This window comes from Delphinapterus leucas, chromosome 11 (assembly GCF_059928025.1).
Source record: "Delphinapterus leucas isolate spDelLeu-1000000601 "Yukka" chromosome 11, BTC_Dleu_Yukka2, whole genome shotgun sequence".
Taxonomy (NCBI): domain Eukaryota; kingdom Metazoa; phylum Chordata; class Mammalia; order Artiodactyla; family Monodontidae; genus Delphinapterus; species Delphinapterus leucas.
This window is the reverse complement of record NC_143139.1, coordinates 26167876-26186055: the sequence shown is the minus strand read 5'-3', so window position 1 is coordinate 26186055 and position 18180 is coordinate 26167876. Positions and strand designations below refer to the sequence as shown.

Sequence of the window (18180 nt, the reverse complement as noted above, 5' to 3'; positions counted from 1 at the left end):
TCTGTGACGTACAGAGATTAGATGTCATCACTCCTGTCCTCACAAGATAAAAGCTGAACAAACTGAAAATCATGAAGCAGTACAGTGTTTATTTCAAAATGGACTTGTATTAGTTGTAAATATACACTGCAAACTCTAGGGCAACTGCTAAAACACTTTTTTTAATAAATATAACTGACATCCTGAGGAGAGAAGATGGAATCACATAAAATCCTCAATTAAAACCAGAAAGGGGGGAATTCCCTGGTGATCCAGTGGTTAAGGACTCTGTGCTCTCACCGCCGAGGGCCTGGGGTGTGATTCCTAGTCAGGGAACTAAGATCCCACAAGCCATGAGACGCAGCACACAAAAAAAAGATAAAACCAGAAAAGGCAGAAAAAGTAGACCACAAAAAAGAAACAACAAAGGCAACGAATAGGGAACAGTTATAAATATGGTAGAAATTAATCCAACTTTATCAATAATCTCTTTAAACGTGAACAGTCTTAATACAAACATGTTTGTTATGCTATGAAGTCATTTCAAGGATCACTGTTATATATATATGGGCAATTTAAAAATATTTTAAGCAATATTTGGACGTCTCAAAGACCTTCTTGTACCCTCCTCATAAATACTTAAGAAAGGATAACAGAAACAGTGTTGTAGATATTTATTTCTGGCTGTGTTGGGTCTTAGTTGCGGCACGCGGGATCTTTTGTTGCGGCGCTCAGGCTTTTCATTGTGGCGCTTGGGCTTCTCTCTAGTTGTGATGCGTGGGCTTAGCTGCCCTGCGGCATATGAGATCCTAGTTCCTCAACCAGGGATTGGAAGGCAGATTGTCAACCACTGGACCACCGGGGAAGTCCCATGTAGATATTTAAAATTAAATCTACTCTTGGCCTCTTCAAGCTGATTTCCAACAGTGCTCCAGAGTATAATTTCCTTTAATTTTCTCTGTCTTATCTTGCTGAGAAGGACAATACCCAGCAGACTATCCTGAATTTTCAAAGAATATGTCAACAAAACTCTTTCCTCTCAAATGCCATCCAGTGCCACCGTAGCCTATCATTTCCATTGATTTTAACCAATGCTGAATCAAAATTTTGAGTTTATAATTAAGCCCCAGTAGACCGATGGAAATTGGATACAACAAGAGTTGATTCATTGGGTTGTAATAAACTCTGACTTCCAGAGTTCAAGAATCACAAGATCCTCTGTGACCCAGCTCCAAAACTCCCACCTAATGATATTGTTTTCCTGCCTAAGCAACAACCTGCCCTTAACTGCTTTCTCTACATTTCTTTTGAATGACTGTAGCTCTGATCATGTCTCCCTGGTATCCTAATCCCACTGGCATGTGTGTATTGTTAGAAAACATAAAATGCAAGTGTCATAAACAATTCCTAAGCAATATATGAGAACACGAGAGTACAGCTGACCCTTGAACAACACGGGTTTGAACTGCACTTGTATGTGTTTTTGTTTGGTTTGTTTCAATAAATACTACAGTACTACACGATCCATCCCCGGATGCAGAAACTTGGATGCGGACTGTAAAGTTATACATAGATTTTCAACTCCAGGGGGTGGGTGGGGTAGTCAGCACCCCTAACGCCCAGGTTGTACAAGCGTCAACGGTACATTCGCAAGGCTGCGTTTTATACCTGTAACATATATCGTGGTCACGTTTTGTTTTAAATTGGAGAATAGGAAATATAATACATGTAATCGGTACGAAATTACAAGACCCAAAAGTAAGAACTAGGTCTCCCTACCACCCTCATCCACCAGCCACCTGGTACCCTCTCAGAAGACAACCACTGTTACCAGTTCTTTCCAGGGATATTCTATATCTACTACAAGTAAATATGCATTCTTTACACATACGTTCATAGGTAGGTATATACATACATCTTTTTTACATAACTAGTGTATACTGTACACATTCTTCACATTGTTTTTCATTTATGTCCTAATGTTCTTATTGATATATAAGATCCTGACAAGCTGGGGCATGTAGTGGTGGCATAACCAATTTCTAACTGACCTTAGTAAACCATAAAGAGGCATCATAGGGTATCACAGTACTGAGTATGTAGGAAATTCTAAAATCTTTATCTGTGTTTCTTAACTGATGCCCTATTATGTACTTATCCTATATTACACACTTTATACTTTATTATAATAACCCTTTGAGGTGCAGTTTATTAAATTTTATTACTATTTTATAGGTGAAGAAATGAAAGCTCAGAGAGCTTAACTAGCCCAAAATCCCAACTAGAAAGTGACAGAGTGGCCTCACTCCGAAGCCCATGTACAGTAAGTCCCCTACATATGAACGAGTTCCATTACGAGAGTGGGTTCGTAGGTCCAACAAAGTTAGCCTAGGTACCCAACTAACACAATCAACTATACAGTATTCTACTGTAATAGGTTTATAATACTTTTCACACAAATAATCATAAAAAACATACAAAAAATAAAACATTTTTAATCTTACAGTAGAGTACCTTGAAAAGTACGGTAGTACAGTACAACAGCTGGCATCCAGGGGCACTTTAATATCTTTGAAAGTTCACAACTTGAAGGTTCGTATGTAGGGGACTTACTGTATTCTGTACCATACCAACTGCATCTCTGATCTTAACAGATAATTTTTTTTAAATACAGTATTCTTCTGTATTTTTTATTTTGTTTAATTCAAAGATACATCACAGTTGTCCTCAACTATAGAAAGAGACTCTGCTAAAATATCTAATTCAGCTACTTGAATTACACGTGGATATTGCCTTCTATAATTATATTCCTATAGCAGTAAAACTAGAAAAAAATTACAGATAGAGATTTCTATATTTGGCTTACTGCAGAACAAGTTACATGACAAAGGGTGACAAAACTTCAACCTTCATATTTTGGAAACAAGATTTGCCATTTAACACAAATTTCCTTCTTTGAACTGGACAGTCTTTAGGGTTAAACCCAAACATAGCTATATCCATATTGGAGGTACTGCAACAGCTCAAGGCTGAAATTCCCACACCGTGCTTGTTGTCAGTCCGTTGTTCTCCTGCCTAGTGGGCTCTGGAAGTGAATATTCTGCTACTTTGTGCAGTTGATGCTGAATTCTATGTCCACTGAACTGGGGTCGCCCAGGGTCACCAATCAGTACTCGAGTTCTGTAGACCCAAAAGCAATTTTTCAGCCATTGATGTAGACTGTCTGCAAGGTCTTCATCATAAAACATATCTCCAAGCACAACAAGGTCCCACTTATCTTGTTCCAAATCCAGCATGTTTTTGGTTAAAATGGGAAAAGGATTCAGTTGGTTCAACTCACAGTTTAGTGTAATAGCCATTCCTGCAACTTTAAAAAAGCACATAGTGAATTGGTATATGCTAAGTTGTTTTAATTCCCTATTAATTAATTTAAATAATCTAGAAAATCTCCAACAATATTTTTTTCCCATTCTGTTGAAAGTTGTTTTTTTAGGTAAAGAAGCCTAAAGTATATGCCAATATAAGCTATTTCCTGCAATTCTCAAATATATGAATATCCTGAAAAGAAAACAATACCAAACACCTGGAAATGTTGAGGTTTTAAGGAACATTTGCTGATCTACAAGCCTTGTGCAGCAGGATGACAAGTTGGACCTGAGACCCCCATATACAATAAAGCTCCTCAAGGGCTAGATCCTCAGTGAAAGGGAAGACTAGAAGAAAATCAGATAAAATTAAACCTTACCTGTCTCAACTTGGGTTCGAATGGAATAAAATCTCCCTCAAAGACACCGGCCTATCTTCACTTGGGTTTTGGTCAAATAAACACTACCTACATATTTCAGGAAATGCCTAGCTCAGCAATGACCAACAGTTAAGTGCTCCCAGGTTGGAATCACTTTGGTATATGTGCCAGACACAAATGGAAGTCCTCCTGTGAAAAATGCACCATCAACTCAGGCCTCAGAGGATTCCCACAGATAATGTCCCACTGAGTAAGTTCACAATATCAGATTATAAGATTCACATGGAAATGGGCTAGGCTATGATGGGTTGAGGCATCTGTAGATATTTATCCTGGAAGAGAAAAAGATGAGCTTCAAATATTTTAAAATGTGAAATTCTTACTAGGGTCTATGTCATTGGCCAAGATCCTTAAAGCTCCACTCATCTTAGCAGCGATAGCTGTAGCTCCACAACCACTCCCAATATCTAACACAGATTTTCCTCTGACAACGTCAGGATTATCCAAAAGATACCTAAATTAGAAAGAAAAGGGAAAACATTATCTAAGATAGAAGAAGGTCAATAAGAAGTATACAAAAATTTTTCTTTGGATTGACTGGACAAAGAAATAGTGAAACTTAGCAGAAGAATTTGGTCCAACATTGGCAAGTTTGGCCTGACTAGAATGAGATAAAATGTCAATCTTAAGAGCTGGGCAGAGGTGACAGAGAGAGGACCTAGTCATTTTGGTCTTTCTCTTTGGCAGGTGTGAAGAGCAGTTCCATACAACTGACTAATCATGCTCTTCAAGTCAACTTTTTAGAAGTATTGAGCACTTATATGATCCAGAAACTACTAAACACCAAAAACACAGACTGACAAAATACTGCTAAAACCAGAACTCAGTAAGCTAGATGCAAAATTCACAGTCTCCTTTTCATTGTTCAACAGAGAGTGGTTTTACCTACTGCTTGAACTGTTTTATAATGACCTCTCTGGTAAGGTACAATCAAAGTCCAGTTCAACCAAAGAATTTGGACCTGGGCTAGTAATTACCAAGCAAGTGAAGATGAATGGGAAAACACTGAAATAATAAATGTCAACTGACACTCGACCTTAGTATTGTAATAATAAAGAAGAGCAGAGGGAATTCCCTGGCGGTCCAGTGGATAGCATTCCACTCTTTCACTGCTGAGGGCCCATCAGGGAACTAAGATCCAGCAAGCCAAAAAAAGACTAAGGAACTATGGCAAGGTGGGGATGTAGTACCCTGTCAAAAGGGGCACCTGTTACCCATCTTGAGCTAATTGTTGCCCCACAGAAATGGGGTGTTATCAGAGATTTAAATCCAGTGTTATCAGATATTCTTTTTTTTGGCCCTGCCTCGTGGCTTGTGCCGTCTTAGTTCCCCGACCAGGGATTGAACTCAGGCCAGGCAGTGAAAGCGCCGAGTCCTAACCACTGGACCACCTGGGAATTCCCCAGAGATTCTTTTTTTCCAAATCGAAATAAATTTTTACATGCAATCCCTCAAGTTTTAAATGTTAGCAACTGATTTTTTTTTAAGTTTACAAGTAAAGGCCAAAGAAAACACATCTGTGGATCACCTATTTGTGACCTCTGATTCAGACAAGTCTCTTAAGGAATTTGATGGCACTTATATTTGGAGTTGATAAATAACAACTTGCATAGATATCACTTAAAATGTATTCTTTTTAATGATATAAGTAAATAAAGCTTGAAAATTTGGCAACACAACAGCCAGAATATTGGACTTGTTAGATATTGGAAAGCTTTCCAGAACTTAGGATTCTCCAAAAGCTCTATGTTTGCATTTATTTATTTTGCATTTAAAACTATATACAACCTGAATTCTGCTAGACCATACCATTCCTGTGAAAGAGAAGTCCTTATCCTTTTCCTTTCAGTTTTGTAACCTCAAGGCATAAAAAGATTAAATCAGTTACCAGTCTAAGAGCAAAGACTAGATTAAAATGCTATAAGTTCTTGCCTTTGTTTCAGTGGCTGTTTTAATAAAAAGCACTGTGTGAATGTGTGAGAAAATGTCCTAAAGAAGACCTTTGCAGTATGGGGAGTTAGAAAGGGGGAACCTTAAAAATGCAGAGGCAGTGCCGCAACTAAGAGCCCGTATGCCACAACTAAGACCGAGCGCAGCCAAATAAATAAATATTTTTTAAAAAATAATTTTAATGCAGGTGCAACTCCAGAGTTCACCTGAGTAATGTCCCAATCACTCACATCCCTCATCCTTTGGGAGCCTGGGAAGAGGCAGTGATGGAGGAAGTGTAAGGTTTAAGGAGCAATATTTACAGGATTAAACCAGGCGACCTGAAGGACTGGGGCTTTAAGCTCCACTGAGGAACTCTGCACGGGCCATGCATCATGAACCATGAACCTGAGAACAGTGTGAGATTTCTGGATCATGACCAGCTACCTAGGGTCTTGATAGCTGACCTAGGATTTCTCTTGGGGAGAGAGCTATATATCGGGAAACACCTTGATAAGCTTGGAGCAGAAGGTAAAGCTATGCAACAAAGCAACCCAAAACTTTTCCTAAACTGCTCTAAATTAAGAAGAGAATTTGGGGTTTTACTCTGGTTTTCTGTGAGAAGCAGGGAGAACAAGGCATTGGAAGGGGCTGAAAAGAGAAAGGCTATGCGGAGCCCTAAAGGTTCCCGCTTCACTTACGGCCGTACCTAGACAGGGCTTGGCCTCCTGGCCAGTAGACTGCCCAGTAAGGATCACTGTGGGGCCACAGGTCAGCTCTCTCCCACCAGAACTTGCATCTGGGGGTCAAAAGCCGCAACTGGATTTCAGGGGTGAGGCTACCACGGCTGGTGACTTCAGTGTTCTCCTCCAGGAAAGCTTTCATCTCAGGGTCCAAAAAGCTTCCGGTTCCCCTCCAGGGGCAGTGGCCCCAGGGAAACAAAGGAAAACTGCTGCTTCTCACAGCCTTCCGAAGGACACCACAGCAGTTCATGGCAAATGATGTAAACGCTCTCCAAACTGGGCTCAAGGCCATCGGTCCTGTCCCAAAGCACAGGTTTGTTGGTGCTGCTCTTGATAACAGCTGCTCCTCCTGGGGAAAGAATAAGGGTCTGGCTGCCAAACTGATCTCAACTGGAATCTCTGGACCTCTAAAAACATAAATAATACTGAAAACTCCAAGGCTCACCAACACTTCCAAATCCTATTGCATAGTAAGAAAATGTTAGTGTTAGCTCTGTAGCAGATGCTACACAAGTGCAAGTTCATTTTAGGTGAAAGCGCTGGTGCATTAATTTAGGAAAATCCAATCTTCTAAAAGATGCCTTTCCACAACAGAATCCTTTTCAGTAACTTACAACAACAAATATACAAGCATCTGATTTTGAGAGAATCCTCAGGAACACGCCTTTTACATAAAATAAGGTACACCTTTAAAGTTCTTTCATTCATTTAATAAATCACTTCCCTTTAAGCAGGCACTGTGCTTGGCAACTGTGAACAAAATAAACAAAGTCCCCATCTTCAGGAAGCTTAGATTCTAGTGATGGAATAGAGCAATTATCAGGGCAAACACAGTTCTTGCCTTTATGAAGTCTAGCCAAGATTGTGCAGATTACCAAATTGTAACTGTGGTTAGAGATACACAAATTATACTGACTGCTCAATAAAGATAGTCCTAGCATAAAACATCAATGTAATCAAGATTCAGGTGTTTTCCTAAAAACAAACAAAAACAAAACAAACAAAAAACTATGGATTTAATTGTAATAAAAGAATATCAACTCCCAAATCTCTTTCTGTAAATACCTCTGAGGAGTCATCTTTACCAAACCTGGACTTAACAGAAAGACACCTTGATAAAAATAAGAACGAGGAAGAGCAGTTTAAGCACAAATTATACACCCAGTTGTTTGGGACCTCTGATCTGTTCTGCATAAATATATAAATAGTCTTACATCCACCCAAGTACTTAGAGTAGGGGCCCCAAACTCAAATGCCTACCCAGGGCCAGACTGGTGATAAATGAGTGATGCAGGCTGGTTGTCAGATCACAGAAGGGCTGTGGCAAACTGGAAACTATTTCAAAACAGTCCAAAGGAGCCAGCCAGGGGACACGTGACCAGATAGATCTTTCAATTTCTCAAAACAATCCAGCTATTTACCCATAAACTCCCACTTTTAAACGTGGGCAGTTAGTTAAAATACCAAGACACGAGGAGGGGCAAAATGTCTGTCTGTGAACCAAGGTCAGAACTTAAGTGGGTGCAGCCCACGTTTATCCCTTGTAATCTCAGGGTCTCTAACGGCCTGACCTCATTGGACTAATCGTGTAGGGAAGGATTGGGTCAGCCCTTGAATCTCACGAGCCTAAGGTTTGAAAAGAAAGCAGAGCAAATACAAGATGATTGATTTTGGACACCCTGTCATGCAGACCGATGATGCCCCGCCCACGCCAGCACCAATGAAACATCCGTTATGAATACGTGATTATGCGGTGGACACTTGGTACCTGGATTAACTGGTACGGTGAGAAGACAGGTTTAAAGGGGCAAGTTACAAAGTGTTAGCACGTAACTTCCCTCGAAGGAGGACGGGAGTCAGTCTTAAAGGGGCAGGCACAGTCCTCCTTTTCTCCTTACCTGGCTGTGCTAACACCGTCCTGGGAAGCTAAGCACAGGGCAGGTCTGTCACTAGCCTTTGCGCCTCTTTTCGCGCCTTCTTTACAACTGCACGCTCGGTCCCACTTCCCCCCCAGAGCCGGCCCCCAACACCCAGCACCCCCACCCCCGCCCTGCGTCCCCGCTCCGCCCTCCTGCTCCGCCCTCCTTCCCGGCAGCACTTTCTCTCCCTCACCTGGGCTTCTTAAAGGGACAGGAAGTGCGAAATCAGCCGGCGCCCTGACCTAATTTGGGAAATAAGGGAATGTCAAATACTGATTTCTAAAAAATCCACTCTGAAGCCGTGGATCATCTGCTTCGTGTCAATCACACTTCTAGGCACTGGGCATAGAGCGGTGAGCAAAATAGACACAGCACAAACCCTTAATGACGCTTATATTCAACTGGAATTAAATCATAATATGTCATCCCTTTTATAATAATTTTCATACACGTACAATCTTTTTTGTTTTTCAACTGTAACTTCTCATTTCAATAACACTCACTGATTCTCTTGCTAGTAATAATTCTTAATAGATGTTCAAGATCAGTTTGTCTAGGGACTTCTCTGGCAGTCCAGTGGTTAAGATTACACGCTTGCACTGCAGGGGGCGCGGTTGCATCCTTGGTCAGAGAACTAAGATCCCGCATGCCGCCCACCCCCCACTCCCCACTCCCCACCCCCGGTTGAAAAATCAATTTGTCTAAGGATTTTTTTTTTTAATGGATGAGCAATCAAGCCACATTATTTTTGGCTGCCTTGGGTCTTGTTGCTGCGCATGGGCTTTCTCTCGTTGCGGCGAGCGGGGGGCTACTCTTTGTTGCCGTGCGCGGGCTTCTCATTGCGGTGGTTTCTCTTGTTGCAGAGAAGGGGCTCTAGGCACGGGGCGCTTCAGTAGTTGTGGCTCGCAGGCTCAGTAGTTGTGGCGCACACGCTTAGTTGCTCTGCGGCATGTGTGATCTTCGCGGACCAGGGCTCGAACCCGTGTCCCCTGCATTGGCAGGCAGATTCTTAACCACTGCGCCACCAGGGAAATCAAGTATTATTGTTTTTAACCAGCTTCTGTATTCTATCCCAGTGATAGTTTTAAAATCGATCTGCTTCTCTCCATCCCTCCTGCCTCTGCCTTATGATTGCTTGCTTGAATTCCTGCTACTGGTCTCTCTGCAATCCTGCTTTCCTCTATCCCATTCTCTATAGTGCAGCTGAAATGGTTTTTTCTGAAACTTTCATTCCATAGTCCAAAAAAAGGCCTTACATTCCTACAAGATAAGATAAACCAGATAAGCCAAGAGAAACAGACTGTAAACCCTGAGAAACAAACGTGGATTTTCTTTTCTATTGTTTGGTGTTGGTTTTTTTTGTTTGTTTTTTGTTTTTGGTCACGCCACTTTTCATGCGAGATGATCTTAGTTGCGCAACCGGCGCCCCCTGCATTGGGAGCTGCCTGGTCCTAACCACTGGACTGCCAGGGAAGTCCCGCCCTTTTGTTCTTTTTAATTGAAAGAACTGTCTCGCTTTTATCAAAATTGACCCAAATGCAACAAAGCAGACCCATCAACTGTCTGATAACAATTGAGCTATCATCTGACCTTGTGATTTTTGCCTTTAAATATGTGCCTACATTTTTGTACACGAGCCAATTCTCTAATAACTGGACACTCTTGCAAGTGCAAGTAAAAAAAATTTATCCCCATACTCGAATTTGTTTTTAAGCGTTTTTTGAACAAGTTATTTAATTATACTTATTAGCTGTATGTCCTTGGGCACATTATTAAACCTTCCTAATGAAGGGGATTAGGATATGCCATTGTGGCACAGGAATTATTTTGAGCGAAAGAGTTTCTGGAATCTCTTATCTGCCTAAAGCTGACGCTCCCAAAAGAACTCAACTGTCATAAAACTCCTCCTTGAGAACAACTTTAATCTTCTTGGACTTGAGAAGTGGGCACCACACCCAAACAGACATTGTCTCAAGGCTATCATATCTCCTATCTACTCTCCTAAAAAAAACATTTATCTTTCCAAAAAGTCACTCCCATAAGTGCCCTTTCTCTCCTTCCCCATCACCTATGATGAAATAAAATATATGTTTTTTAAGGCAGGACAAGAGAATTTAAGCATAGCAGATGCCCTTCCTGACAGGGCTCTTCCTAATGTGCAATATGCATCTACATTATACATTAACCAGACCTCCTCAAAGGCAGGAATGTCTGCTCAACCATAAAGATCATTTTTTCCCCTTCTGACGCCAGCAATGTAACTCCTTAGAAGATAACATTCTTTTCTTAATCCTGTAAGGGGTCATGGTGACCTGCTGCTCCCTTCCTACATGTAGGTCTGGACTTTGTATCTCTGGTTAACGTTATGTAAAATGTCAGTGTGTCATTTTGATGAACGATCCTTTGTCTCAAAAATGTATATAAATGTGCTTTCGACTTCTAACTAGGGGAACAGTCCTCAGAGTTTTCTGAAAGACTGTCTCCAGGGTTATAATCCTCAGGTTGGCTCGGAAAAAACCCTCTATTTCTTCTTTAGATTGACTATTAATTAATTTCTCATCAACACCTACTAAGTTAGGTATATAAACACAAAATTTTAACCACCCCCTATGAGTTATTCATCACTGAATTCTCATGTGCCTATGCACTGCATGTGTAAACTCTGTGTTTTTTTCTCCTGTTAATCTGTCTTTTGTCAGTTTAACTTGCAGATCCCAGACACTGAACATAACAGGGTAAAGGAAAGTTTTTCCTCCCCTACACTAAGTATCAGTGTTCTCCTCTGTGAAATAATAATAATGTATTGGGAGGATTTAATGGGATAAAAAGTAAAGTACTTAGCGCAGTTCCTGGCATATTGTAAACGCTGTGATTATCATTATTGGAACTATGGAGTTAGTGCTGGTAAGACGCAGACTGGAGGCTGAAGATCAGGTTTTCAGCGAAGAGTGAGGGAATCAGATTTGAGTTTTAGAAAACCGTTTTAAGCTGCTGGTATGAAAGAGAGAGGTTGGACTGAAGGAGACATCCCTTGAAGAATGTGGTGGTAACCCAAGCAAGCACTGATGAGGGCATGGAAAGAATTGGACACATCTGAACGTGACTCAGGAAAAGCCATTAGCAGGACTTGGAGAGCAATTAAATATGCTTGCTTAACCATAATGAGAGACAATCTAAGGGAAAGATATCATTTTTTCTTTATCAACTTGACCTGAATGACCGTGCTATCTGATCTCATTCTTCCTTGTTTGAAAGCCTCTCTGGCTCCCCATGCCTTCAATACCAGAGCCGAATTCCTGATCACAGCTTCCGAAGCTCTTAGTAATCAGTCCCTACTTACCCATCCTGCCTTGTTTCAGAACGCTCCCCTCCTCTACACTTTGCTTTCTTGTGGCAAGCCCTTGTCCTCTCACTCCATGCCTTGCTTAAGACAAAGTTGCTGGGGCCACCACACATACACCCTCTCCTCACTGACCCTAACCGCTTCCTTACCCTTCAGAACGCAGCTCAGAGTTAAGGCCCTCAGAAATGGCCCCTACACACACACTGATCTTGACATTTTCTTAGCTTCCTATAGATATATCTGTAAGGCCAACTGGCCCGAGGCAGGGGAACGCAATCAGACTCAGGTTGCATCAGACTGAAACTTTCCGGACCACCCAGTTCCAGGAACTGACCTGGGGACTTTCTGGACCACCCAGTTCCAGGAACTGACCTGGGGACTTTCCACCCGGCCCAGCCTTCCCGCCTTTCGAGGGGCGGGACTAACGGTCCCAAGACTGATGCAACCGGCACCAGATATTGCCACGATACCGAAAAGACCACCAAATAAGGAATACTCTGCGCCCTCCCGGATTCACCACACCCCTTTCCCTTCTTCCCCTATAAATTCTGCCCAAACCCTCACCCGGGCGCGACTTCTCTGGCCCCTTTCTCTCGGACCAGTGAAACTCGCCCGGGAGCGTACCCAAATAAAGCTTGTTTAAGCTCTTCTCCGTTTCTTGGTGCCGTTCCTTACAATATCCAGCAAGAGCGCCATGCAGAACTGTCACTGCCTGCCTCCTCTACTGGGCTTAGAGGCAGACCATCTCACTCCTCTTTTACCTTCTGCCACAGTTAAGACACTCAATAAATTCTGTTAAATGAAAGAGAAAGCAAATAAAGGAGGAAATTAACAAATATTATATATCAGTGTCTCATTTCCAAATGTTATTTTTAACAGCTTTATTGAGGTATAACTTACGTACAATAAACTTCACATATTTAAAGTGTACAATTTGGTGTTTTGCTATGTGTATACCCTCGTGAAATTGTCACCAGAATCAAGAGACTGAACGTATTCAGTGCCCTGTGTTATCTCTCCCTCCTGTCCTCCACATCCCCTCCATCCCCAGGTAGCTGCTGATCTGCTTTCTGTCACTATAGATTAGTTTGCATTTTCTAGATTTTTATATAAATGCAGGTTATACAGTATGTTCTCTTTTGTCTTTGCTTTCACTCAACATGATTACTTTGAGATTCATCTGTCGTTTCATGCATCAATTGTTCACTCCTTTTCATTGCTAAGTAGTTTTCCACTGCATGTATATATAAAATGTGTTTATCCGTTTATCTATTGATGAATATCTGGGGGGGTTGTTTGTTTGCTATTACAAATAAAGCTGCTTTGAATATTTGTGCACATGTCTTTGTATGGACATATGCTTTCTTTTCCATTGGGCAAATACTTAGGAGTGAAATGGCTAGATCACATGGCGGTGTGATTAACTGCAAACCTTCTCCAAAAGGGTTGTCATTTTCCATTCCCATCATCAGTGAATGAGAAACCCAATTCCTTCCATGTGATGAGGAAAACAATTTCATTTTTCTGAGTTGCGGCCTAGTTGTTTTACAGTATAAAAACACCACTCACACCTGGAGTCTGAGCATTTAGAAAAAAACTTGAGTCGAGGATACCCACAGTAAGTACCCGCTTTGTGTTTCCCGGGGCACCTTTTAAAATAACCACTTTGGGTTAAGCCTGCTGAAAGTTAGTGACCTCTGCCCAACTACCTCATGAGTAACAGGTGCTTGCTACCCTGCTCTCCATCTCCTGCTCGCCCGGCTCTCCCTTCCCCCAGCTCATTGTACCCTCTTGCTTCTGGGGTCTGTAAGTAATAATAAATCTTGTGATTCTACTTCCTTTGTGTGGGTGTGCTGAAATTGCATCTTCAATCAAAATGACCTGTGGGGCTTTACTTCCCTAAATGGGAGCTCGGATGCTGAGGCAGCCTGACCCTGGATGGGTGTCTTGTGCCCCTTCATTCATCAGGTCATAATCTACATATTCTTTTTTTTTTTTTTTTTGCGGTACGCAGGCCTCTCACCGTTGCGGCCTCTCCCGTTGCGGAGCACAGGCTCCGGACGCGCAGGCTCAGCGGCCATGGCTCATGGGCCCAGCCGCTCCGCGGCATGTGGAACCTTCCCGGACGGGGGCACGAACCCGTGTGCTGTGCATCGGCTGGCGTACTCTCAACCACTGCGCCACCAGGAAAGCCCCCTAGGTAAGCTTTTAAACACCGGTCACTAAGTCATGCCTAAAAATTCCGGCATCTGGCCCTTTAAGACCAGTTTGTTGTAGAAAGGATTGCGCGCCCACTGAGAAGTGAAATCCTCAGCCAACTAAAGCTATAGTGCCATCTAGTGGTAATTTAGGTGTATCTGAGCTAAAATGGTAAAAATAAAAAATAATAAAGAGCAAAGATTCTCACCCACAATTTGACCACACACTGGTATACTTGTTTAGTTGTAGGATGTGGCAGAAATACTTCGCACTGATAAAAGTTAAGGCCTGGGGCTTCCCTGGTGGCGCAGTGGTTAAGAATTTGCCAGCCAATGCAGGGGACACGGGTTCAATCCCTGGTCCGGGAAGATCCCACATGCCGCAGAGCAACTAAGCCCCGAGCGCCACAACTACTGAGCCTGCGTTCTAGAGCCCGCGCACCACAACTACTGAAGCTTGTGAGCCTAGAGCCCGTGCTCCACAAGAGAAGCCACCGCATGAGAAGCCCGTGCACTGCAACGAAGTGTAGCCCCCACTTGCCGCAACTAGAGAAAGCCTACGCGCACCAACAAAGACCCAACGCAGCCAAAAATAAATAAAATTGATTCTTTAAAAAAAAAAAAAAGGAAAAAAAGAGTTAAGGCCTAAAATTTAGGAAAGATTTGGTATCACCCATGACACATTCTCCATCTCTGGCTGTCTCCCTTTCTCTCTCTCTCTCTCTCTCTCTCTCTCTCACACACACACACACACACACACACACACTCCACAACTAACCCCCCAGGAAATCCATAGGCTCTACCTTCAAAATATACCCAGAATCTGGCCTCTCTTCACCACCTGCAGCACTTCCCTCTAGTACAAGCCACTATCACCTCTAGCCTGGATTATCGTGATGGTCTCCTAACCAACCCCTTGATTTCTGCCCTTGCTCCCTGTGGTCTATTTGCAACAAAAAAGCCAAAGTGATCCTTTTAAAAGGAAGTTAGGTCCTGTCGATGCTCCCCTGGAACCCTCTGACATCACCCCGTTGCCCATTCCCGTCACATCCAGCCCAGCCCCTTCTCTGACTTCCACTCCGACTGCCTTCCCCTTTCGACGACTTTTCAAATACACTCGACCAACTTTTGGTTTGTTTTTGCTGTCCTGCGAGGCTTGTGGGATCTTTTTCTCCCCACCAGGGATTGAACCCGGGCCCTCCACAGTGAGAGCACGGAGTTCTAACCACTGGATGCCAGGGAGTTCCCTCCGCCTACAGTCTTGATGTTTTGTAAACACACCTTGCTGTTTCCTGCTTCAGGGTCTTCACACTTGCTCCACCAACAGCCTGGGATGATCTTATCTTAGACATGTGCACAGCTAGCCCCTCATATCCTTGATTTTTGTCAAATGTTTTTTCTGCATCAAAGAGAGGATGGCGTGGTTTTCCCCTTCACTCTGTTAATATGGTGGATTACACTGATCAACTTTTGTATTTGAATCATCCTTGCCTTCCAGAGGTGAATCCCACTTAGTCATGGTGTATAATCCTTTTAATGTGCTGCTGAATTTGGTTGTCTAGTACTTTGCTGAGGATTTTTACCCCCCAACTCCTCTAAGTCTTTGCTCAAATGCTACCATCTCCATGAGGTCTGACCACCCTATTTAAAATTGTGAACAATTTCCCAGCTTTGTTTTTGTTTTTTAAATTTATTATTATTATTATTTTTTATATTTATTTTTGGCTGTGTAGGGTCTTCGTTTCTGTGCGAGGGCTTTCTCTAGTTGCGGCAAGCAGGGGCCACTCTTCATCGCAGTGCGTGGGCCTCTCACTAACGCGGCTTCTCTTGTTGCGGAGCACAGGCTCCAGATGCGGAAGCTCAGTAGTTGTGGCTCACAGGCCTAGTTGCTTCGCGGCATGTGGGATCTTCCCAGACCAGGGCTGGAACCCGTGTCACCTGCATTGGCAGGCAGACTCTCAACCACTGCGCCACAAGGGAAGCCCCCCAGTTTTGTTTTTCTCCGTAGACATTCATCATTTATTTGGCTTGTTGAACTCCCACGAGGACAGGGACTTGCCGTGAGGACAGAAATTTGTTCCCTTTTTCCCTTTTCTCTAATTGAGGTCTAATTCACATACGCTGAAGACACAAATCTCACGTGAACAGTCTGATGAGAATTTTGATAAATGTAATGCACGTAACCATGTAACACACACCTATTGAAACATAGAACATTCCCATTGCCCCAGGAAGTTCCCTTCTGCCCCTTCTCAGTCAGTCTCACACATCCACCCACTCACTGTGTTGATGTCTATCACCATAGGTTAGCTTTACTTGCTCTGGAGTTTCATACAAATGGAATTATACAGTTTGTACCCTTTTGTATCTGGCTTCTTTTGCTCAGCATAATGTTTTTGAGATTCAGTCACATTGTTGCTTGCAGTGGTCCTTCGCTCCTTTTTCTTGTTCAGTAGCATTCCACTGTGTGAACATAATTCATTTTTTTTACCTCTTTTTCTGATTATTGACATTTGTGTTGTTTCCAGTTTGAGGCCATTATTGATAAAGCTATAAAGCATCTATGAACATTCTTGTAGAACTCTTCTTGTGGGCATATGTTTTCATGTCTTTGGGGTAAATAACTAAGAGAGGAATTGCTGGACTATAGGGTAGGTGTATGTTTAACTTTATAAGAAACTATTGAACAGTTTTCCAAAATGATTATAACATTTTAAGATTCCTACCAGCTGTGTGTAAGAGCTGCACATCATGGACTGTAGTGTCAGCCATTTCAATTTTAGCCATTCTGCTGGCTGTGGGGTGGGATCTCATTGTGGTTTTTAACTTGCATTCTCCTATGACTTATTTCCACATGCTTTTTTTTTAATATAAATTTACTTATTTATTTTGGGGCTGTGTTGGGTTGTCATTGCTATGCGCGGGCCTTCTCTAGTTGTGGCAAGCGGGGGCTACTCTTTGTTGCAGTGCATGGGCTCTAGGTATGTGGGCTTCAGTAGTTGTGGCACGAGGGCTCAGTAGTTGTGGCTCACGGGCTCTAAAGTGCAGGCTCAGCAGTTGTGGCACACGGGCTCAGTTGCTCCGCGGTATGTGGGATCTTCCCAGACCAGGGCTTGTACCCGTGTCCCCTGCATTGGCAGGTGGATTCTCAGCCACTGCACCACCAGGGAAGTCCCCTCCACATGCTTATTGAAGGCTGGGATTTTGTCCATTTTATTTATTGCTTTATTTCCTGCCCATTAGTGCAAGGTGGAGCCCATATTAGGATATCAATGAATATTTGTTGAATGAATTAATCAATGATTTACTCTAAGAAATAAACAAATTAGATTGGATTCAAGGTTGTTATCCCTTAATAATAACCCAAAGAACATTCTCTCTGACTTGGATTTTGAAATCTTTCTTTAGTGGAAGAGAAAAGATATCCTAGCTTAGTTCACTAGGAATGATATTCAACTCACAGCCCATTTTTCCCATTATGAACTAATATTACATTGATAGTCATGGTAGTTAGAATTTGCCATAGTGCTTTAGTTCCCTAAAACTTCGTTTAAATTTTTTCAAATTATTTTATGCCCATAGTGCTGTTGCTACTTTTGAACATCATCAGGCTTTTATAGCTTGGGGAGAAAAAAAAATGTAAGAACTTTTAATAAAATTTAGGTAACTAATTGGAAATTATCCTTGGGTTTTTATTTGATACGCTCAGAATTCTTAAAGTGTAATGACTACCATGTGCACAAGCTTTCATAAACTATTACCTTATTTAATAAAGAAAAATTAGGCTGGGAATAGAGGTGTTAAACTATAAGAATCTCTGAGGTTAGAATTTCTAACAGTAGTAGGGAAAATTTTGTTTTAATGGAAAACTATGCATTGTTTAGCCTACAGCCTCTCTCAGTCATCCGAGTCTGATTCTCTGGGAACTATTTTACAACTTTGTAAATTGTAGACAGCTTACAGCAATCCTAAATAAATCCCAACCATAGTCATGTAAATCTTGTCCTGTCCAGTTTCCTTCTCTCCTGCTCTACAGAAAAAGAAGCTAGTTTTGCCTCCATCTGCAGATTCATTTCAGTTCTCCTGCTCTATGAATGAATCTGTTGGAGTCCTCTTTGAACTGGTTGTAACAGCTTACCTGTGTCAAAAGAAAATTCAGAGGGAATTCCCTGCCTGTCCAGTGGTTAGGACTCAGCGCTTTCGCTGCCGGGGCTGGGCTCGACATCTGCTCATGGTACTAAGATCCCACAAGCCAGCGAGGTGC

General features: G+C 42.2%; 1 protein-coding gene across 1 annotated transcript; it reads right to left on the bottom strand.

The window, feature by feature from the left end:
* Nucleotides 1-69: 69 nt before the first annotated feature.
* Nucleotides 70-8858, bottom strand: ETFBKMT (electron transfer flavoprotein subunit beta lysine methyltransferase). Its single transcript, XM_089920471.1, has 3 exons — nucleotides 6423-8858; nucleotides 4108-4238; nucleotides 70-3346 (listed from the first exon to the last, which is right to left on the bottom strand). Exons 1-3 carry the CDS (start codon nucleotides 6746-6748, stop codon nucleotides 3003-3005), a joined length of 801 nt encoding a protein of 266 aa, XP_089776597.1. The 5' UTR covers nucleotides 6749-8858; the 3' UTR covers nucleotides 70-3002.
* Nucleotides 8859-18180: the final 9322 nt, after the last annotated feature.

Coding starts and splice junctions, on each gene's coding strand:
- ETFBKMT (XM_089920471.1), bottom strand. CDS start 6,748: ATGGCCTTGAGCCCAGTTTGGAGAGCGTTTACATCATTTGCCATGAAC. Junction 4,239..6,422: donor GGAGGCCAAGCCCTGTCTAG/GTACGGCCGTAA, acceptor TTTCTAATTTAG/GTATCTTTTGGATAATCCTG. Junction 3,347..4,107: donor GGCCAATGACATAGACCCTA/GTAAGAATTTCA, acceptor GCTTTTTTAAAG/TTGCAGGAATGGCTATTACA.